Source organism: Cherax quadricarinatus, chromosome 37, assembly GCF_038502225.1.
Source record: "Cherax quadricarinatus isolate ZL_2023a chromosome 37, ASM3850222v1, whole genome shotgun sequence".
Lineage (NCBI taxonomy): Eukaryota > Metazoa > Arthropoda > Malacostraca > Decapoda > Parastacidae > Cherax > Cherax quadricarinatus.
Window position 1 is genome coordinate 24,537,486 of NC_091328.1, and position 23,693 is coordinate 24,561,178.

General features: G+C 39.7%; 1 protein-coding gene and 1 long non-coding RNA gene across 2 annotated transcripts; both read right to left on the reverse strand.

Moving 5' to 3' along the window:
* Window positions 1–1,668: 1,668 nt before the first annotated feature.
* LOC128703524 (uncharacterized) lies at window positions 1,669–9,205 on the reverse strand. Its single transcript, XM_053798213.2, has 5 exons — window positions 8,771–9,205; window positions 7,677–7,850; window positions 7,379–7,575; window positions 5,331–5,528; window positions 1,669–1,910 (listed from the first exon to the last, which is right to left on the reverse strand). The coding sequence occupies exons 1-5, from the start codon at window positions 9,202–9,204 to the stop codon at window positions 1,669–1,671; spliced, it is 1,245 nt and encodes a 414-aa protein (XP_053654188.2). The 5' UTR covers window position 9,205.
* Window positions 9,206–13,195: 3,990 nt separating this feature from the next.
* Window positions 13,196–20,337, reverse strand: LOC128703089 (uncharacterized). Its single transcript, XR_008409208.2, has 2 exons — window positions 20,119–20,337; window positions 13,196–13,283 (listed from the first exon to the last, which is right to left on the reverse strand). It is a non-coding gene; the product is annotated as an uncharacterized lncRNA (long non-coding RNA).
* Between the last annotated feature and the right edge of the window lie 3,356 nt (window positions 20,338–23,693).

The following is a 23,693-nucleotide window of genomic DNA, read 5'->3' on the forward strand; positions in this document are numbered from 1 at the left end:
TACAGCTCTATACATCACTAGTGAGGTCTCATTTAGATTATGCTGCTCAGTTTTGGTCTCGTTACTGCAGCATGGATATAGACTCATTGGAGAACATACAGAGAAGAATGACTAAAATTATTTACTGTGTAAGAAATCTTCCATATGAAGATAGACTTAAAGCCTTAAATCTCCACTCTCTGGAGAGACGTAGAACAAACGAAGATATCATTGAAGTGTATAAGTGGATGATGGGCATAAACAAAGAAGATATTAATAAAGTACTGAGGGTGTCGAACCAGGTAAGAACCAGAAATAATGGATTTAAGTTGGATAAATTTAGCTTTAGAAAGAACATAGGTAAGTGCTGGTTTTCTAACAGAGTTGTGGATGCGTTGAACAATCTTCCGAGTAGGGTGATCGAGGCTAGGACCTTGGGTAGCTTTACAAAAGAGATTGGACAAATATATGAGTGGGAGGGGCTGGGTTTGATTGGTGTCATTGGGTACGGGAGTAAATTCTTGGGTAGCTTTGGGTAGAGATCGCTTTGATAAGGACCTGCCTTGTATGGGCCAGTAGACCTTCTGCAGTGTTTCTCCATTCTTATGTTCTTATGTTCTTAAGATGTAGAGGCACTAGCAGAAACGGGCAGAACCTCAGCACCGGGAGTAGGTGACGAAATGTCACCAGCAGAAAGTACAGGGGTATAGGAAGAGTCTGGAGATGGATCCAATAATGAAGCTGAGTCAGAACAGGATGTGGTAACAGAAAGGAGCCTGGGAGGAGGAGGGTTATCATGGAATGAAGTCTCCATGATGACAGGACTTCTTTCTTATTGTTATTTTAAAGAAAAAAAAAGAAGTAGAGAAAAAAAGAGGGACAGCGAAGGGACAGTCACTGCAAGGCATGGAAGGGCCATAATTCCCCTTCCTCCCTCATCCGAGAGCACCTCGAAACCCCAAGCAGTGCAGATGCAGCATGGAACCCGAGCCATACCCCTCTCTTCACGCCAGTAAACCAGTAAACTTCACATCTACCGAGTCACGTAGGCACACAAAACAGGTGGTGTTGGAAACCCGCCACAAAGCATCCCTTTCTCGGCTACCAGCTCCCAGAACCGACAGGCAGCCTCTGGAGATACACCCGTCACCTGCAGGACACCTTGCCCAGTTCTCGGAAATCCGAGAAGGGAGCAGGGCGTCTCCAGATAATTCAGATTCCACGGCAAACTACACCACACCCGAGAAACCTCATGGAGCGGGATGAACCCTGGCATACTTCCTCTTACCTAGAAACCTTAATGCCAGACGGAAGGACCCCAGAGGTAACAAACGGGACAAGGAAAAGGGAGTGCTGGGAGAGGGAAGGAAAGGGAAAAAAGGGGGGATGGGGAGGATGGGCTAGGGAAGGGAGGACTGGAGGGGTAATTAGGTTCGGTCTGAGGAAGGACACCAAAGTGTCTAATTTCTTAGACCAAGAGCCTCTTCGCTACGTCAAGGAGCCACCCTTGAAGAGGTCTCACTGTAGAGTAAACAATATTTGTTGTTGATTCTAGCATGAATGAATGCAAATCAAATCAGAAATTTGTCCATTACTTAAAATAAAGATTTAAAAATTGTGTTAGACAAATGCAGAATTAATTTCTTAAAAAAGAGGATATAAATACATATAAATATAAATAAACTTATATTAAACATTAACGATGAAAATATGAGTGGAAATTAGACACAAAATGATGAAATGCTGGAAGACGTTAGAGACCCACGTGAAGTTGAAGCGAGCAGCGATGATATCCAGCATACGAATATTGACAGAGTCCTGCGGTACCACAGGAGCACCAGGATCCTGCGTCACCTTCCTGTATGATATCACTGGGCAGTAATCAACTGCCACTACCTGAAATCTGTGCCCCATCATGTTCCTTAGAGTCTCTGGAAATTTTGAAAGAAAATATAGAAAAATATTGATTGATAAAGAGCAATGTTTTATATGGTAACACTGTTTATATGTATTCTATATATGGTAACACTGTTCATATGTATTCTATACAAGAACAGACATATAGTCATTTTGTAGGAATTCATTTGATCTTTTTCTTTCTCTACAAGGTCCATTACTTGAAAATGCCTTTTAGGATCTGTTTCAAATTTTCATAACAAGTATATTATACCTAGAAGAAGATTTAGACTGTTGTTGAACTATGTAGGAGCCAATTTGTTAATTAGTTTTTTAAGCTGCAGGTATTTTTCCATGTAAAAAAAACATGAGGTTGCCTCTCCAGAACATTTTTCTAATTTTAAAAACTAATGTATTAAACCAAAATGAAGATATAATAAAATTTCGGGCTAAGCAGAGTCTAATTTTCCGATTTACTGACATAATTCAAAAAATTCTATTGTTTTCCTGAACAAACTGGAGAGCACTTCTTTTGATTAGCGTGAAACATTGGTGTATCTTACTTAAGGAAAGGTTTGTATTGATTTTGGTCTGCTTATGTGACTAGTTTTTAATTTTTTAAAGAAATTAGGAAAACTGTTAATACCTCATCTGATCGTCTTAAAACCTTGAAGTCTGATGTACCTTACTTTGAGAAAGCCTTGGATCGTTTTTGGACTCCTACTACAATTTTCTTTTCTTCAGTTCCTCCTGGTAGCTTACAGGTGGTATGAAGATTACAGTTTCATATTAACAAACAATTTTTCTAAGAGGACTGTATTGAATTTGAAATAGAATATAACTGACCAAAACTGAAAACTCGCTGTTTTATGAAGCTTTTCTTTCATGAATTTAGCAAGGCTTAAATGATATATTTTCTCATGACAGTGCTGAAGATCAGGACACATACTCACGATGGAACTAGAACATACAAGGTGGAGCAGAGAAAACGCATGTTTTTCACAATTAAATAACTTTGCGTATTTTAAAGATAAACAAATCTTAATTACATTTAATAAAAGGTTAATGCATTTTTTGAAATTTACATACAGACGAAGCACATTTCCATCTGGATGGCTGTATTAACAAACAGAACTGTCGGTACTGTGTGGCGGGGAACCCACGAGAACTTCACGAAAGACCTCTCTACAGCTCAAAAGTGACAGTGTGATGCGGTGTCTCCACGATAGGAATTCTTGTGAAACTGGATACATGCTAAACCAAATAAGAGAAACGGACTGCAATGGGATTTAGCTTGAATGACAGCCCAAGTCTTCGCAGCCATTCCCAAAGCCGTTGTGTTGAGGAGCTGTCAAACCCACTCCCCTGGACTGTGTGAAAGAAAGAAATGTAAATACATGATTGCCCCAAAGGAGCATATGGCAATATACATTCAGTAACTGAATATTGAACAGTGCCTTATTTACGTACAGTTTTGGGCTCGATGGAAAGTAGGTAACCGGGTGTATTGGTGAATTTGGTTAGGTCATACCATAGTTCTCGACTGCACAGTCACTTGAACCAAACTATGCCTCAGCAGATTTACCCGGGTATGTGTATCGGACCCTTAAGTGTCACCCGGATATCCACTGTCTTGATTGAAGCAGAAGTGTTTTATGGTGCACTATTTGTCTGACGAATGTTCGCAACACTGTAAACCACACTATCTTTCAGTCTTGTCCTTTGTTAATAGTAATGTCACTACAGGAAGCTGAACACGCTTCTCTGTAATCTTTCTACTGCGAATATTGAGACTGTGTGTCTGAGGTACAGTAACACGTGCATAATTATGTCTTTGTTAGTCGTTATAGCGTGGAGCATGAGTTGTCTGTACCAGTATATAACGCAATCTTATGGCCCCTGCCCCACTTCAGCCGCGGCTGTTCTGGGCGTCTCTTGCCACAAAGGATCTGCTGAAATCAGCATTTTTCCCCTCCTTGCAAAACTGCAAAACTGGGCATAGACAATAATTCATGCTAGCATTAGCTTGTAAATAAATGGGTGCAGGATTTTTCTTAATTTTCCTGCTACGGTAAGAGATTAATTTTCTCTCATTAACCCACACTAGTTGCAACACTGGTCAGCGGTGACGTGACTTACTTGGCACCCGGGTACAAACATGTGTTACGAATTAAACTGCTGATCAGAAGCTAGATGACATTGCCCTTTCTGAGTGAGTCGTCCCTCATGGCTGAAAGGGGCTGAAAAAAGCTGAAGGGGCCGATAATTCCCCTGGAGAAAAATTTCTCCACAGGAATCGTAGGTCCTTACTTTTTTGAAGAGGAGGAGACAGCAGTTGCAGTAGCACCAGCGAGCTACGTCGACATGTTAAACAGCCTCCTGCATCCAGAACTCCAAAGACGTTGAATACACGTGAGAGAAATGTGGTTCCCACAGGATGGTACCTAAATAAGGTATGTAAATTTTAAAAATGCATTAAAATGTCTTTTATTTGATGAAATTATGATCTGTTTATCTTTAAAATACACAAAGTTATTGAGTTGTGAAAAGCATGTGTTTTCTCTTCCCCAGCCCGTAATTAGCGAGATTTGTGCATCTCTCGATGTACAGTGTATATACACCGATAGCTTAATTTACTGGCGGTGAACAGGTTACATACGAATTAGTAAGCCTCGTGTAATCGATAGACTTAAAATTCATTTAACCAACTAATACTCATAGGTGCATGTTTCTCAGAGTATATATATATATACTGCGTTACAGTATTATTGACTGGTGATGATTGGGTTACAAGCAGCCTTACTGATCCTTATGCTCTCAATACACTCTCAGTTCAGTTAAGAAGCCTATCCTCAGACACAGTTTTCTTGCACTTAGGTTTCTGTTTATAACCTGAGAACAATTCGTTCGATAGGTTTCAGTTTTTTGAAAATTAATGAACTAAAAGTAGTGGAAGGTCCATGGCATTACTGGGATGGGCAGGTGACCTTTTCTCAATTTTTCTCACATTTGGTTTCTATGCGATAACATAAGAAAGCATTTTCTGATCAGCTTCAGGCTTTAACACCGGTATTGATCTTCAGCTCAGTTCCTTGCATGAATGATCACTTGCCAGCTTCAAAAGGTTTACCTTTTGAAGCTTCAAAAGGTTTACCTTTTGAAGCTGGCAAGTGATCATTGATCCAAGAATTAGAACCAAACCTCCTCTTTCTTGGATCGAGCATACCTGAACCCCAGACACTGTGTAGTTCGCATGAGTTTACCTCTCCTACCTCCCCCCCCCCTCAAAAATGTAGATAAGAAAAGGAAAGTAATTATGCTGGTGAAAGGATCTTGATGCAAGGAACTGTAGCTATTCTTCCCTATCATGGATCTAACCTGATGACATCCTATTACCTCAGAGCTGCACACCTCTCTACGAATTTAGCACGTGACAGTTGCAATAAAGAGTGAACCTGGAAAGAGCTTGTGTGTACGCAGGAGCTGGATGCCCTCCTCCCCTTGGTCGCAGTAAAGACACCGTCTATAGGTTCTCACTCCTACGGTTTCTCCTGCTGTGTAGGTTCTCACTCCTTCGGTTTCTTCTGCTGGGTAGGTTCTCACTCCTTCGGTTTCTCTTGCTGGGTAGGTCCTCATTCCGTTGGTTTCTCCTGCTGGGTAAACGGGTAAACATACAGTACCAGAGACGTGAAACATCAGAGTGAAGTGAAAATGACTGAACGTTTTATGTGTTCAAACACACGTCTTCGGAAGCATGTGCAACTTGCTTCTGAAAAGGTTGGGGCTCATTACAGGAAAACGCTCAAACATGCAATTTACATTTCAGTCTGTATTCACTTTATTCTTGTCATTCAAATACATTGCGATCTATATTCCACTTTCTCCTAGGAGACTAGCCTCCTACTAGGAAACTGCTCCTTCTTCCTAGGGGACCATGCATCCTGCTACGAGACGTCTACATTTTTTAGGGGACCAATGAATCTTTCTAAGGAATCTCTACATTGTTCAAGAGACTGCATCTTCCTAGGACTCTGCTTCATCCTTCGAGGGGACTCGTGTCTCCTAGGAATCCCCTGCATTCTCCTGGGGTACTTTGATATTGTCATGGTGTATAATGGGAAGCGCATCATCCACCACACTTTATGTTTAATGATTTAGCACATCACACAAATATGTCATCCCCTCTCTCAGGAAAAAAAGGTAGCTATAACGATAAGAACGTGTGAAAAGGTCGGTTGTATTCCCAGTCAACCAGTCTATAGCGTAAGCTATGGGAGACTGCTTAAAAAATTTGCGAAAGAGGCGTGCATACATTGATAATTTACTTTAATCCATATTTTATACAATAAAGTGGCCTTGACTATTGATGCACAGGATACACGCAGTCTTAATGAATCTTTGTGTAGTCGTTGTGTAGTCCAATTAACTAATCAGCATTTCTTCTGCTTGCTGTGACATTCTAATTCCACTTTAAATCTTTCATTATAATATTTAAAGTGCTTGAAACTCAGACTGTGGATATGTTCTACTTTTTCTTTAAAAGAAGGGTTAAGCTAATGTGAGTTGGAATAAAAAAAACGAAAACATTAACACCTCTCTCTCTCTTACATGTATATTTGTGAATCTATATAGTATCTTCCTTCTAACGCCAACCTTCGCCCAGGATCAATCGATGCCCTTTTCCTATAAGTATCGTAGAATATTAAACTACGGATATTAACTGGTATTACAAGTCCCTAAAAAAACCATACCACGGACGTGGATAGAACCCGCGATCAGAGAGTCTCAAAACTCCAGACCGTCGCGTTAGCCAGTGTTTAACGCTACGGTCTGGAGTTTTGAGACTCTGATCGCGGGTTCTCTCCCCGTCCGTGGTATGGTTTGTTTGCAATCGTGTCATTACGATTTCGTGAGTCAAGTCCCTAAATTTGTAGAGTTGCAGGTTTCAGTCATAGGAGATAAAATCGCAGCAAGGAAAAAGTTTCACTGAATTTGTCCTATAAATCTAGAGAAGAAACAGTGAATGTTAGTCGCATCTATAAGGTTTCTGTCATTCTTCGGTTATTCTTTTTAAAGCGGCCTAACTAGAAGGTTGTGGGGTGGAAGATAATAAACGGTAAGTCATGACGGATCTGAAAATCAAAATGGAAGCTTTGTTAATAGTTAGGATTATTATTCCCTGTTCCATTAGCTGCTGGAAATATGCAATCAGTACCCTAGTAGAAAACCAGGGAAGAAATGCAAGTTTCTTGTTGTGATTTATCAAGCTTGAAAAAAATATTACACCACGGAGAAACCGGAAAAAACTCTTCTTAAAACTTGACTCTGGGACTAAATTTCAGGAACAGATGATTTTTACGTTTGAGATCTATAATTAGTAATGCATCAGTGATGTTAACTAGTTAAAGTAGCAGTTCTTAGTATCTTAAAATAAGTTTTATCATTGTCATGTAGACTGTGTGACCATGTAAAAGTTTTAAAGAAAATAATCGCCAGCTGTTACCTTTATTAACAGCTCCTCCCTTGAGCCATTTTTTAACAGGTGGCTTGGTGCGGTTACTCCAGTCGATGGCGATGTAGAGTGTGTGAATGGAGTTGCGAAGACTAGAGTGGTGGAGGAGAGCTTCCATCCTGTCTTCCTCTCCCACCAACACCACGACTGTCTGTGGACGATGCCACAACCTGGACTCTTCAAGGAACCTGTTGATGAGTGTCGTATAATTTTTTTTACCATTGCAACAATTGCAGCTTGAAGTAATAGCTGAGTAAATAGAAAAGTCTTTTAACTCAAAAAATAATACCTGATCATGATATCGGTGTTTGCGTTCTCTAGGTAGAAAATGAGAGCTTGGCAGGTGAGCGTAGAGCCTCTCCAAAGCCCTTGTAGGAGATTCTCTTGTGCAAGTTTCTCCCCCGAGAAGAGCTCTGCGGCTACAACAACTACGCTACCTCGTGCTCCTTCCTCGACAAGTTGCCTAGGAACAAAGAACCTCTTTCACGTTGACAGGTGAGTACAATTGGACTGCATGTCTGATTATAGTTTAATTCATAAATTCAGTCAAGCTCTAAATTACTGATAATGTTTGAAGTCCCTCGACCTATACTCCTTGGAGCACAGGGAAGAAAAATAAATCATAATTTGCAACTGGATGATTCCAGAGGGACTGATTCTGAATCTGCACACAAAAGTCACTCCCTACTAAAGGAAGAGGTTTGGCGAACAGTGCAAAATACGCCCATTCAGAAGCATGGGTACCATAAGTACACTGAGATAATGCAATAAGTGTAAGTTGCAAATGACATAAGGAAATGCGGTAAGTTTCTTAAGTAGCTTCTTGATCAGCAGGGTTGCAGTTCGTATGTCAGACTGCATGTGGCCAGCAGTTTCTGTCTGGTTGATCAGGACTTAATCTAGCAGAAGACCTGAACACTCACGCATCCACAAACTTCTTGTGGAGAGTGACTCACAAAAAATTTGTGTCACCACTTTCTTGTCAGTGAAAACTTAAATTTTATTTTTCATGAAAATAATATTAGGAAAAGAATATTGTAGGATTTTGCCTCCATCCTTAAATTATTACATAGTACCCGAGTTGGAATTGGAAAGTATTTTTATTATCCTTAGTGTTATTACGTTAAATTTATTATTATCATGTTCCTGCATTTCTGGTTATCATAACATAAGAACATAAGAAAGAAGGAACACTACAACAGGCCTATTGACCCATGCAGAGCAGGTCCATGTCCCCCCCCCTGGATTAGCCCAATGACCCACCCAGTCTAGTTACCTCCACTCAGTTATTATTGTAAGCATTATTATTAATAGTAATGATAACAAGATGATAATAAAGAAGAAGGAAAATTAACTACACAGAGAAGGAAGTTGTTATCTCACCTGAGAATCGAGGTGAAGGTTGGGCTGAGTTGGGTGGTGGTGGCCAAGACCAGGTGACACCTAGAAAGATGCTGCTCCACCACTTCCTGCACTTTCACCGCGACCTCTTTCCTCACTTCCTCGTGTTTCAGACGATCCACATGCTTAAAGCGGCCCATATGATTCCAGATTTCAGCATGCTTCTTCAGGTCTCCTTCCTCATTCTCCCAGCCTTCAGTTTGTTCCAGATCGCCCACACGTTCGTGTGAACTATCCACCTTGTTCTTCAACACATGGAATTTCTTCTTTAGGCCGTCTGTCTTCTGGAAGCCGGTCACTAATTCAAGAGGGCTATTGGCCTTAGTCCCCTCCCGTCTCTCACTGCCGCTGGCATACTGCAGAGCCATAGTACTGAACGCCATCCAGGAGACGAATGCCAGAGCCGAGCAAACCATCGCTCTCACTGTCAAAGAAACACCACCAAAGAAACACCGCCTTGTAGCTCTACTTCGAAACCCTCTATAAATATTGGATTTTATTATAATCAAAAAGAAGCGCTAAGCCACAAGGACTATACAGCGCTGCAGGGCAGGAAGGAAGCGAGGGCATCAGGTGGCAAAAGGGAGATGGATGAGTAATAGGTTACGGATAACAGCGGGGCAGTGGATGGTGAAAGGGTAAAGGGCAGCAAGAGACTGAACTAGAAAGATATATAAATATTGGAGCTTCAGATCAACTTCCTAACAGAACCAAGGACCATGACCCAACCCTCATAAGAAGTTCAGGAGCTGAAAATATATAATTTCAAGAGCACAAGAGTTTTAGATGTATATACTCAAAAAGTCTTGTATGAGTTGCTTGAAGCTCTCAAAAGACCCATGAACTGTAGCTCAACACTCAAAAGATACAAAGGGCTGCTGAGAAAATACAAAACCCTTGATGGGAGCTCCTTGATTCAGATAAAAGGCTCTTGATCTTGGGAATTAGAGCTACCCGCCTGAATTTCTAAATACCGCAGGTATAATAAAAACTATGTATATTTATTCACATATACTTGTAATGATAATTTAGTTTTAAGGCTGCCAAAAATACCTAGCAAAACAATAGGCCTTAGCTATAAAGTAGATTAAATATATGTCAGTCGCCCTAATTGTATTATATGCTGTGTAAACCTCTTTATAGAAATAAAATTCGTTTGTTTCCTTTGGATCGAATCTAATTAACTCCCATTCCCCATGCTCTGCATAACCCCCTTAGGGGTTTAGTGCTTGCTAATGAAAGCCTAGGAGATAAAGCTTAACCAAGTCGAACACTGGTACAACATAAGACGAATCACTGAGAGAAAGTCATCAGATGCCTTCCACTTTTTACCACTAACAAACTTTACATTCCAGGGTGCTTTATGGACTAGTTTCCATGACATTTTGTTTTCCTGTTATAATAAATACGAATGGATTGATCGTAACGAAACTCACGTCAGTTATTTTACTTAGCAAGGGGACATGATAGAGCATATTTAAATGATCGAATTAGGTTTAATTTTTTAAATCCTGAGTGACTAGAGTAATTTATACAGAAGTTCTGAGATATTATAAATGTACAGTAGGGCCCCGCTTTAAGGCGCGTCACTTACGGCGATTCGCTAATACGGATATTTCAAATTACAAGTGAAAATTCGTTTAACGGCTCCAGTTCACTATTATGGAGTATCTGTTATACTCTGTTTACATCCTCCGTGAGCTCCGGTTTGAGGTGCTGCTGGCCAAGACCAAACTCATCCTACTAGGAACTAGTTACCGACCCCACCCCCCTTCCACCCATGATCAGTTTTTGGAAAACTTTTCGAGAGTCTTGTACAGAAATGAGCACAACTGCAAGACCTACACAGGACAATAAAAATGAAGTAAACTAGAAACTACAGTCAAGAAATTCTGGTAGACTACAAAATAGTGACTGGACTGTGACAGACGTAACTGATGCCTGGAAAACATTCAAAACCAAGTTTACTGCAATCCTTGATAATAGTGCACCAGTTAAAGAGGTTAGGATTAAACGAAGAAGTGAACACTGGATAACTACTGAGATATTAAATAATATCAGATTTAGGGATCAGTTGCTAACAAACAGAAAACTGCAGAGTTAATCGTATTCCAAAGGATAAGGAACAGAGTACAAAGGCAAGGTACTATTGCTCAAAAATCGAAGAATACAAGAATAACCCCAGAAAGCTTTGGCAACAACTAAAATACAAAAAGGATGATAAATTCGATACTTATGCAACATTTGGGTATCTTTAATTAGGAAACGTTTCGCCACACAGTGGCTTCATCAGTCCATACAAAGGAGAATGACGAAGAACAGGAGGAGTTTGAGGTAATCAGTCCCTCAGCTTTGAGTCGATGTAATCAGTCCATCAATCTTGAGAAGAATACAGCATATGTGCGAAGAAGTGGGTTATATACTGTAGGCAGGAGAGGTGCAGCAGTCGTAGGTGGTATCACATTTGACAAATCCAAATGCAGAAGTAGGTCATACCTAAAGCCACTGTGTGGCGAACCGTTTCCTAATTAAAGATACCTAAATGTTGTCGGGTCTCTGAACCATTTATCCACACAAAAGGGGTATAGCCATAAACCTGTAGATAGATCTAATATAGTGGTGAATATCGAAAACGAGGTATGACATGAAACAACTAAAGTGGCAAATTGTTTTAATTTATACTACACAACAGTCGCATCAACACTAGTAAGTAAACATACTACACTAATAAAGGCATCACCCCAAACTGTTGCCAACTGGTAGGTTTATCTTATGACTTCATGCGAAAAGAACTAAGCAAGTTAAACCCAACTAAGAGCACCGCTTGAGATAACATTCCAGCTAAGTTCTTAAAAGATGGTGCAGCTGAATTGCTAATTCACACTGCGCACATAATAAATTTGTGCATCACCACTTATACCGTGTGATGTCCAAAATTCCAGAGAAGGAGGTGTACTGTCAAGTAATTAAGTATCTTAATGACGAAAACATTCTCCATAGCTACCAATCAGGTTTTAGGAGATCTTACTCAACTAATTAATCTGATGGACTACCTGAGAACTGAAATGAGATTGGTATGGTGACCTTAGACTTGCGGCCAACCACAATATATTATGTAAAAAGCTGCAAGCTATCGGCAAAGTTCTCTAGACTGGTTTAAGTCCTACTTGACCAACAGGAAACAAATTGTCAAGACTGACAGAAACAGAACCCCTGCCAAGAGCTTACAAAGTTCCCCAGTGTATTCTGGGTCCTTTATGGTCCCTATGTCATGTGAATGACATGCCCATCATTGTCAAGTGTAAGTTTCTGGTGTGTGCAGATGACAGTGCTCTGTTAGTGTCAGGTAATGATCCACAAGATATAGCTAATATACTATCACCAGAACTAGAGTTCTGCAGCAAATAGACAGTAGACAACAAATTATCGTTACACCTCCGAAAAACGAAATCCGTGCTCTTTGGCACGAAAAATAAACTGAAAAGTGTAAATAATTTTAATGTGCAGTGTAATGGGGAACCCATCACTTCAGTTTCCTCAGTGAAATATCTTGAAATCCCCTTTGACCCATGCATGTCAGGAGAATTGAGAGGAAAGAGTGTAGTAGAGAAAGCGAATGACAGACTAAGAACCTCTACAGAAGGGCACAGTGTCAACCTACTAAGGCTTCGCAGGACCCTATATCCAGCTTTTATACAATGCCATATACATTACTCTTGCTCTTTATAATACTCTGCCATAACAAAAAAAAAAAAAAAAGGTAGACTACAAATCACCGAGAACAAAATAGTAATCCAGGATGAATTACAATGACCGAATATTCTGAATGTAGAAGACAGAGGAAAACAACCGAAGTTAAATCACATTTATAAAATTGCTCACAAAGAGTGTCCAGAATATCTTGCTGCCAAGTTTGTCAAGGCTGGAAACCAAAGCAATTATAGTACAAGGGGAAGGGAACACAGCTTTGTAGTTCCCATAGTTAGTGCTCAGGCCTCAAACATTTATTATTGTACAGCAATAAAGGACTGAAACAGACGGTACCTAATGAATGTAGCTACAGAAAGGGAGGAGAGTGACTTCTTGTATAGTTAACATACATATACCTAATGGATGTGCCCAGAATGACGGGTCCCCAAGTCAAATATGTAAAATTTGGTGTTACGACGGATGGACAGAAAACAAACACATTGTATAGTCGAAACTATGTATTCTGAAACCGTACATATAAAGGGTATAACAAAATATATTTACTCTCAAAATACAAAAAACTCACACAGACTCTTGAGGATGAAGACAAATAGGCTGAAGCCAGAGGAGAGGTGCAGCAGTTGCAGGCAATATCACATGTGGGTGGTACCCGACTAGTAGAAGTTGAGTCTCAGAAGATAGGGTCACAGCATGAGCAATGGAGTTGCAGATGTTGAGGGACGTAGCAGCTTATGACGTGGTCACAGTTGGGCGGGGCCCACTAGTGAAATGTAAGTCGTCATGTCTGTAAGGTGAGCCAGAGGTTAGCAATAGACTTGTAGAAGATATCCTCTATATCAAGATTCCATGTTGTTGCTGTGTCATAACGTCGAAGGGATGCCAAACCGACATGTTGATAAATAAGACATGTGGAACTCCTGGAAGTCTTTATTGAAGACGTTTTGCCCATAGCCTGCTACGCAGGCGACACGTTTCTCCAGTAAAGCTACCTAGATGTTGAACATGCGTCTTAATCATCAACTTGTCGGTATTGAAAACAACGTTGTTGTTCCATACACTTTAACTGTTCTGCTTGCTTTATTGTCTCAGGCGCACCATTGTTATTGTTCGTGAGGTTACAGTATTACCAATGAAAAGGTCTTGAACACATTTTTTCCTCGGTTGTTATTATTTGCTTATTCACGGGTACAATGCCAGGGTAGTAACAGTCAAGCGATCTTGATATAAGATAGAGGATATCTCCAATCCCTTGGCTAAAACGCCCCTACCTTGAAGGGAGGAATTTGAAACACCAGAATTTTGGAAGCTACCAAAAAAAAAAAAAAAAAGACGAAGAAATTTATATTTATTATTTTTATTGATAAAAAGTAAGCAATTATTTCAGGGTCCCTTTGAACCAAGATAATGATGGGCACTTACTGCTGGAAAGTTTTATTTTATTTTATTATCACACCGGCCGATTCCCACCAAGGCAGGGTGGCCCGAAAAAGAAAAACTTTCACCATCATTCACTCCATCACTGTCTTGCCAGAAGGGTGCTTTACACTACAGTTTTTAAACTGCAACATTAACACCCCTCCTTCAGAGTGCAGGCACTGTACTTCCCATCTCCAGGACTCAAGTCCGGCCTGCCGGTTTCCCTGAATCCCTTCATAAATGTTACTTTGCTCACACTCCAACAGCACGTCAAGTATTAAAAACCATTTGTCTCCATTCACTCCTATCAAACACGCTCACGCATGCCTGCTGGAAGTCCAAGCCCCTCGCACACAAAACCTCCTTTACCCCCTCCCTCCAACCCTTCCTAGGCCGACCCCTACCCCGCCTTCCTTCCACTACAGACTGATACACTCTTGAAGTCATTCTGTTTCGCTCCATTCTCTCTACATGTCCGAACCACCTCAACAACCCTTCCTCAGCCCTCTGGACAACAGTTTTGGTAATCCCGCACCTCCTCCTAACTTCCAAACTACGAATTCTCTGCATTATATTCACACCACACATTGCCCTCAGACATGACATCTCCACTGCCTCCAGCCTTCTCCTCGCTGCAACATTCATCACCCACGCTTCACACCCATATAAGAGCGTTGGTAAAACTATACTCTCATACATTCCCCTCTTTGCCTCCAAGGACAAAGTTCTTTGTCTCCACAGACTCCTAAGTGCACCACTCACTCTTTTTCCCTCATCAATTCTATGATTCACCTCATCTTTCATAGACCCATCTGCTGACACGTCCACTCCCAAATATCTGAATACGTTCACCTCCTCCATACTCTCTCCCTCCAATCTGATATTCAATCTTTCATCACCTAATCTTTTTGTTATCCTCATAACCTTACTCTTTCCTGTATTCACCTTTAATTTTCTTCTTTTGCACACCCTACCAAATTCATCCACCAATCTCTGCAACTTCTCTTCAGAATCTCCCAAGAGCACAGTGTCATCAGCAAAGAGCAGCTGTGACAACTCCCACTTTGTGTGTGATTCTTTATCTTTTAACTCCACGCCTCTTGCCAAGACCCTCGCATTTACTTCTCTTACAACCCCATCTATAAATATATTAAACAACCACGGTGACATCACACATCCTTGTCTAAGGCCTACTTTTACTGGGAAAAAATTTCCCTCTTTCCTACATACTCTAACTTGAGCCTCACTATCTTCGTAAAAACTCTTCACTGCTTTCAGTAACCTACCTCCTACACCATACACTTGCAACATCTGCCACATTGCCCCCCTATCCACCCTGTCATACGCCTTTTCCAAATCCATAAATGCCACAAAGACCTCTTTAGCCTTATCTAAATACTGTTCACTTATATGTTTCACTGTAAACACCTGGTCCACACACCCCCTACCTTTCCTAAAGCCTCCTTGTTCATCTGCTATCCTATTCTCCGTCTTACTCTTAATTCTTTCAATTATAACTCTACCATACACTTTACCAGGTACACTCAACAGACTTATCCCCCTATAATTTTTGCACTCTCTTTTATCCCCTTTGCCTTTATACAAAGGAACTATGCATGCTCTCTGCCAATCCCTAGGTACCTTACCTTCTTCCATACATTTATTAAATAATTGCACCAACCACTCCAAAACTATATCCCCACCTGCTTTTAACATTTCTATCTTTATCCCATCAATCCCGGCTGCCTTACCCCCTTTCATTTTACCTACTGCCTCACGAACTTCCCCCACACTCACAACTGGCTCTTCCTCACTCCTACAAGATGTTATTCCTCCTTGCCCTATACACGAAATCACAGCTTCCCTATCTTCATCAACATTTAACAATTCCTCAAAATATTCCTTCCATCTTCCCAATACCTCTAACTCTCCATTTAATAACTCTCCTCTCCTATTTTTAACTGACAAATCCATTTGTTCTCTAGGCTTTCTTAACTTGTTAATCTCACTCCAAAACTTTTTCTTATTTTCAACAAAATTTGTTGATAACATCTCACCCACTCTCTCATTTGCTCTCTTTTTACATTGCTTCACCACTCTCTTAACTTCTCTCTTTTTCTCCATATACTCTTCCCTCCTTGCATCACTTCTACTTTGTAAAAACTTCTCATATGCTAACTTTTTCTCCCTTACTACTCTCTTTACATCATCATTCCACCAATCGCTCCTCTTCCCTCCTGCACCCACTTTCCTGTAACCACAAACTTCTGCTGAACACTCTAACACTACATTTTTAAACCTACCCCATACCTCTTCGACCCCATTGCCTATGCTCTCATTAGCCCATCTATCCTCCAATAGCTGTTTATATCTTACCCTAACTGCCTCCTCTTTTAGTTTATAAACCTTCACCTCTCTCTTCCCTGATGCTTCTATTCTCCTTGTATCCCATCTACCTTTTACTCTCAGTGTAGCTACAACTAGAAAGTGATCTGATATATCTGTGGCCCCTCTATAAACATGTACATCCTGAAGTCTACTCAACAGTCTTTTATCTACCAATACATAATCCAACAAACTACTGTCATTTCGCCCTACATCATATCGTGTATACTTATTTATCCTCTTTTTCTTAAAATATGTATTACCTATAACTAAACCCCTTTCTATACAAAGTTCAATCAAAGGGCTCCCATTATCATTTACACCTGGCACCCCAAACTTACCTACCACACCCTCTCTAAAAGTTTCTCCTACTTTAGCATTCAAGTCCCCTACCACAATTACTCTCTCACTTGGTTCAAAGGCTCCTATACATTCACTTAACATCTCCCAAAATCTCTCTCTCTCCTCTGCATTCCTCTCTTCTCCAGGTGCATACACGCTTATTATGACCCACTTCTCGCATCCAACCTTTACTTTAATCCACATAATTCTTGAATTTACACATTCATATTCTCTTTTCTCCTTCCATAACTGATCATTTAACATTACTGCTACCCCTTCCTTTGCTCTAACTCTCTCAGATACTCCAGATTTAATCCCATTTATTTCCCCCCACTGAAACTCTCCTACCCCCTTCAGCTTTGTTTCGCTTAGGGCCAGGACATCCAACTTCTTTTCATTCATAACATCAGCAATCATCTGTTTCTTGTCATCCGCACTACATCCACGCACATTTAAGCAACCCAGTTTTATAAAGTTTTTCTTCTTCTCTTTTTTAGTAATTGTATACAGGAGAAGGGGTTACTAGCCCATTGCTCCCGGCATTTTAGTCGCCTCATACGACACGCATGGCTTACGGAGGAAAGATTCTTTTCCACTTCCCCATGGACAATAGAAGAAATAAAAAAGAACAAGAGCTATTTAGAAAAAGGAGAAAAACCTAGATGTATGTATATATATATATGCATGTGCGTGTCTGTGAAGTGTGACCAAAGTGTAAGTAGGAGTAGCAAGATATCCCTGTTATCTTAGCGTGTTTATGAGACAGAAAAAGAAACCAGCAATCCTACCATCATGCAAAACAGTTACAGGTTTTTGTTTCACAGTCATCTGGCAGGACGGTAGTACTTCCCTGGGTGGTTGCTGTCTACCAACCTACTACCTAAAAAGTGTCATGAATAAATCATACTTCATGGAGTGCCAGTGTCGGCTTATATAAATTTAAATCACATCCGCTCCCCACCGGGCTACACTATTGATAAACATGGCCACTTTGCGTTAAGATTAGTTAGATATTCTCATATCGTTCCTCCTCCGTGGTTAATTGCCATTGTTGTTATTAATGGGGCTGTTGCTGCTGCTGTTGTTGTTGCTGAAATTATTATTATTGTTTCTTACTGTGGCTGCAAAGGAAGCGTTAAAACCAGCTGGGGGTCATCCAGCATCCGGGTCACAGGAGGAGGCAGTCAACCTTCACCATAGGAAGTGAAGTGATGCTTCAAGGCTGCCCCGTACCTCCCCATCAGCCCTCTGAAACCTGCGTGTTGGCTAGCTCTGCCATTTTCGAATTGACCTATTTACAACTTCAAGTGCGGACCAGATGGTTTTCCAGCACTTTCCTACGTGAGGGAAAGAAGGGAATGGGCGGTGACTTCTTGGGAACGACAACAGGTAACCTAATGAAAGTCGATATCAATCCAATGGAATGATGAATCTTCCCAGGGCGAAACATCGCCTAAGACATATCCAAACTCTACACACGTCTTATTTAAAAGAAGATAACTCGGTGCTTAATTATTTAGTACACGAGTTGAAATTTCTCTTCGGTTTTGTTTAGAGAATCACTTGCAACCATAACTTGTGCTTTTTATTCATTTTTCTTCGTTTAACTTTCTTTTTATTATGTATTCTTTTTGAGAATAATGACCTTGTTGTTAGTATCTAGGAGACTCATGTCTGTCGACAGTTATCATGTCTGCCTTGTATTATCATCATTATCTTGCAGAATCATGTTTTCTTTGTGTTATCATCATTATCTTAGAGAATCATGGCTTCCTTATTTTATCATTATCCTGAAGAATCGTGTTCTTCCTTATGTTGTTATTATTATCTTGGAGAATCATGTCTTTCTTATGTTATTATTATCTTGGAGAATCATGTCTTTCTTATGTTATTATTATCTTGGAGAATCATGTCTTTATGTTATCATTATCTTGGAGAATCATGTCTTCAATGTGTTATCAACATTATCCTGGAGAATCTTGCTTTTCTTATGTTATCATCATTCCCTTTAAGATCATGTATTTCTTATGTTATCATTATCTTTATCTTTAAGAATCATGTCTTTACATTATCATCATTCTCTTTAAGAATCATGTCTTTATGTTATCATCATTATCTTTAAGAATCATGTCTTTACGTTATCATCATTCTCTTTAAGAATCATGTCTTTATGTTATCATCATTATCTTTAAGAATCATGTCTTTATGTTATCATCATTATCTTTAAGAATCATGTCTTTATGTTATCATCATTATCTTTAAGAATCATGTCTTTATGTTATCATTATCTTTAAGAATCATGTCTTTATGTTATCATTATCTTTAAGAATCATGTCTTTATGTTATCATTATCTTTAAGAATCATGTCTTTATGTTATCATTATCTTTAAGAATCATGTCTTTATGTTATCATTATCTTTAAGAATCATGTCTTTATGTTATCATCATTATCTTTAAGAATCATGTCTTTATGTTATCATCATTATCTTTAAGAATCATGTCTTTCTTATATAATCATTATCCCGGAGAATCACCTGATTCATAGAGAGATATTTTTGCCCGACATTGTAAATCTATTCACAAGAAAGTAGTGAAAATCCAGGCGTGCGAAACATGAACCTGAGCGAAAAGTTTTGCTCTACTACGTTTTGCTCTGCAGGTGACTTTACTAACTGTATCTATATCAAGTTATTGGACATGTGATAGGTTAGAGGCACATACACATGAGAGTATTATACTGGCGATGTTTCGCCCCGAAATGTCGCCTCGAGTGCGAAATGTAGTTTAATATAAAGTCTCTGCTGCTGTGAACGTGTTGACTGGCTTACTCATGTGAGTAACATGTACGTTGATTGGCTAAAAGACGTGAGGAAAGTGCACTCGGATTGTCTAAATCAAGTGAGCAATTAGCTATAGTTGGCGATTTGATAATCGAGAATTTTTAATTGGCTGAAACATGTATTAACAAACATATTTGGAAGAAACAAATTGACTAAACAAATACAATTGTCTGAACAAACATAATTGACTGGACAAACACAATTGACTGAACAAACAAAACTGACTGAACAAACACAACTGACTGAACAAACAAAACTGACTGAAGAAACACAATTGACTGAATTGAACTGAACAACTGACTGAAGAAACACAACTTACTGAACAAGCACAACTGACTGAACAAACACAACTGACTGAACAAACACAACTGACTGAATAAACACAGTCATAATCAAGGTGTGTAAGACCTTGACTTATTTACATCACAAACTTTTTTATTTCAATTGCTAAAAGTAAAGGGATTATCCGACCTCAAAATTTGAAAAAAAAAAAAAATTGCTATTTTTTCGCTTGTCAGTGAACACGTCAAGCCGATAAAATCCTTAAAGTTATACACATAAAAACACAGAGAAACATAAGTTGGTTACATAATTTCAGATTATATTTAAAAGATATAGATTTTGTGAGTGTCTTACCTGTTATTTAAAACAATCTGCGTGGCAGTGGAATTTTGTAAGCAGCTTGTGAACTGAAGTTCTTAAAATTCATTATAAGGTTGGTATTTGACTATGAAATAGTAGCTTTCGGGTTCCTGTTCACATCCCACTAGAAGCATTGAATTGTAATGGAAAGGCTCAGTGGTGAGCGAGGGCTGGTGAGAGAGAGTGAAGACCGTCAACCCTCCCTCCACCACCTGCCGCACCACACTGACATGCTCGTCCAAACATGCATAGGTGGGTGACCTACGCATATGCATATTACTTGATCCTTGTTGCATTTCGTAAAGCGTTAAACCCGCGTGCGTCATTCGGCTAAAGAAGTGGAGGCTTGATCCTCCGTTCGCTGAATGCGCTCCAGTGACTAATCCGTCAGAGCTTATACAATTTTCCACGCATATTGCATCTCGGATTAATTAATGTAGTGCCATTCTCCTACCCCGTATTAAACGGTATTTTGAGTGGTACGTGACGACACATAAGTTTGGAAGGGCAAAAATAATGATCTGTAGTGAAAGCTGGATTTCTCTCTAATGGGATTTAGGGCAGGTGGAGAACATATCTAAGTGTAAGGATAACATTGAACTTACTGATGTTTGAGTTATGTTGTTAAACATAACCTTTAACCAACGAGGAGAGTATTGTGAGCGTTTTGTTAATAACTCATTCAGTCCTTAAAGAAGGAACCAGGATGATAATACCTTAGTTAATATTATATATTTCTATTGGCCAAGAATAACTTTAAATCTTTATTTATTTCTGCTTCTTAAAATCCGCCACTCTCAGCAAAACAATTGCTAAAATAAATGTTGAACTTCAAACAGCTGCAGAGTCGCGAATTACTCATCACGTTAAATGTACGAAACCTCTGCTCGTGATCGAACTCAGTAATAATGCACGAAACTACTGTTCGTGATCGAACTCAGTAATATTGGGGACCACCAGTGGAGGTCCTCCACTTTCCCACTGCTCCCAGGACTTGAGCTGTAAATTTAGGTAGTCAGTCCATGTGAGTATCTCCGGTCAGGAATGAAATAATTTTCTCTGGAGTAGATCAGTCTGCATGTAGTGTTAATAATGATTATAATGTTAAATCATGCTTAGGTCTATTACTACAGGGAGATGAAAACAAGATAACCAGAGACTCCTGTGTTGCTGCCCGACCCGAGAGAGTGAGGTCTTCCCCGGATCCAATAACCTCACCCCAGCATCATTCCGAAACACCAGACAAAGGAATACTGTCCAATTTTAAATGAAATTAAATAATAGGCACTACACATCGCAGAACTAATTCGAGACTTCCTTAAATAAGATACCGTAGCTTTGAAAATTCCAAACAGAGCGGCTGATTTTATTAAGTTATGGAATGGCAACCAGTACCCCAATTTACTCATTAAATCTAGCAGATACACATTTACAACGCCCAGAATTGAGAAAATGGGTCCGAAAATGGAAGCGGCTATGCGAGGTGCAGTATCAGTGTCACTGGTCTGAGGATTGAGGCGAATGCCCAAGGAGAAATTAGGGACATCAGAGACGAAATCTACAGCTGTGATGTCCTCACGGCTGGAGGTGCGATCTTTATTATTTTTCGATGCATTGTTGAGCATTGAGATGACTTTGTTCCAGAATGGGGCTATCCCTATGGGACTGATTGTGATTAAGAGGTGTTGATCTGTTTGAAGATTCTGCAAGGATATTCCACTGCCCTGCTATCTCGATAAACTTTGGTTCGTGAATTCCTAAAGAACCTTCAAAGCCCTCTGGCACTATCTCTCTCACTAGTTACCAGGATGCCATACACAAAGGTAGAAATGTGGGTATATGCTATCTGTGCTGCTTTGCAAAGTCCTCTTCCTCCCACTCTAGCTGGAAGTGTTGATTTCATTGATGATCTTCCAGTTACTGGCTCCCTCACCTTCCTGCTTTAGTGTGACTTGTAAATGGTCCAAGTCGTTGCAATCTCTCCTATGTGGGACAGACAAAAAAGTCTTTAGAAGTTAGTATATCAAAACACCGTTATTCGATACATATAGCACAGGAATCGAACGCGATTTTCAACCATATTAGCGCTTGTAATAACCTGGCAAACTGGCAGGAAGCAAGAGTCAACTTCCCTTGTTCCTCTTGGCTTGAAAGGAATATTGTAGAATCAGCAATTATTAAGCATGATAAACATTCATTATACAATATCAATGGCTCGTTAAAATTAGATGCATTTTTGGATGAGGCAATAGTACACAGTCAAAAATTGGGCTCATATAAGAATGCACTGGATTGTCTTAAATGTAGTGCCACACCGAGGAATTAGGGTCTATTTTTCCTGCATTTTTTAAAGGTTGAACCAGAATTTGCCTCAGAATCATGTGGGATGAATAACTGTGGCCGTCTTCCTTGTAATTATAGATGTTTTCCTCTTTAAATGAGTTTGTTTTAATGAGCCCCTCTTCCCGTTTAAATGATCCCGTTTTCTCGTCCCTTTAATTAAATGGACCCACTTTCTCATGGATGGTACTCCATAACTGCCAGTGACTTCCATATAACTGGCAATATAATCATGTATGTAAAATAATTTATATCATAGCGGAATCTGACGAAATTTTTGATAATTGCCACGTTATTTTTGTTTAGGCTGCTGTTACAGTATCAGCGTTTGTGGGATTTTTCTATTGCTATAATATTCAACCTTTCTGGATATAGGTACTGGTATACCTGGGGGCATTTGCTGTTATTTTCTCTTTCTCTCTCTCTCCCTCTCTCACTCCAGTGAATACATCCTCTGGGATCGTGGTGGCTCGGACATCCTCCTTTTTTGCAACTTTGCAAGCTCCTGATGATGTGCAGATTGAAACAGGAAAGACCTAGAGCTATTATTGTAGATAAATGGTTCACAGAACCGACAATCCTGTCAGACACTGCAACTTCTTCGGATTTTAATACTTGGGAATTCTTCGCTTGCCTAACCCTTGGGCACGACCTACTTCCACATTGGATAAATGTGACACCACCTACGACTGCTGCACCTCTCCTGTAATACGGTTTATAAGCTGCTTCTCCGCTCATATGCCGTATTCTATTCAAGATTGATGGACTGACCACATCGACTCAAGGTTGAGGGACTGATTACCTCATTCTCCTCCTGTTCTTCAAGTTTATCCTTTGTATGGGCTGATGAAGCCACTGTGTGGCGAAACGTTTCCTCGATAAAGATACCCAAGAGTTGCACATGTGTCTAATTTAACAATAATACTGCAGTAGGTCCGCTGGTCCAACTAGACAGGTTCTCACGACATCCCACTAACAAATTATTCTACCCAAGAAATAAGGTTTATTATTTGTCCAATGTATTATTAAACTCTAACCAAATTTTATTAATTATAAATGAATCTAATTTATATAAACCTAAGGAAATACTCATATTATTTTCAAAACTGCATTTTATGAAACAAGATTCAATTATATATCTGTCAATCATGGACTTGCTCAATTGATACAACTTTCTCAACTTTTTGAAAATCAATTGGATGGTTAAAATCTCTCACGTGAATAAATAG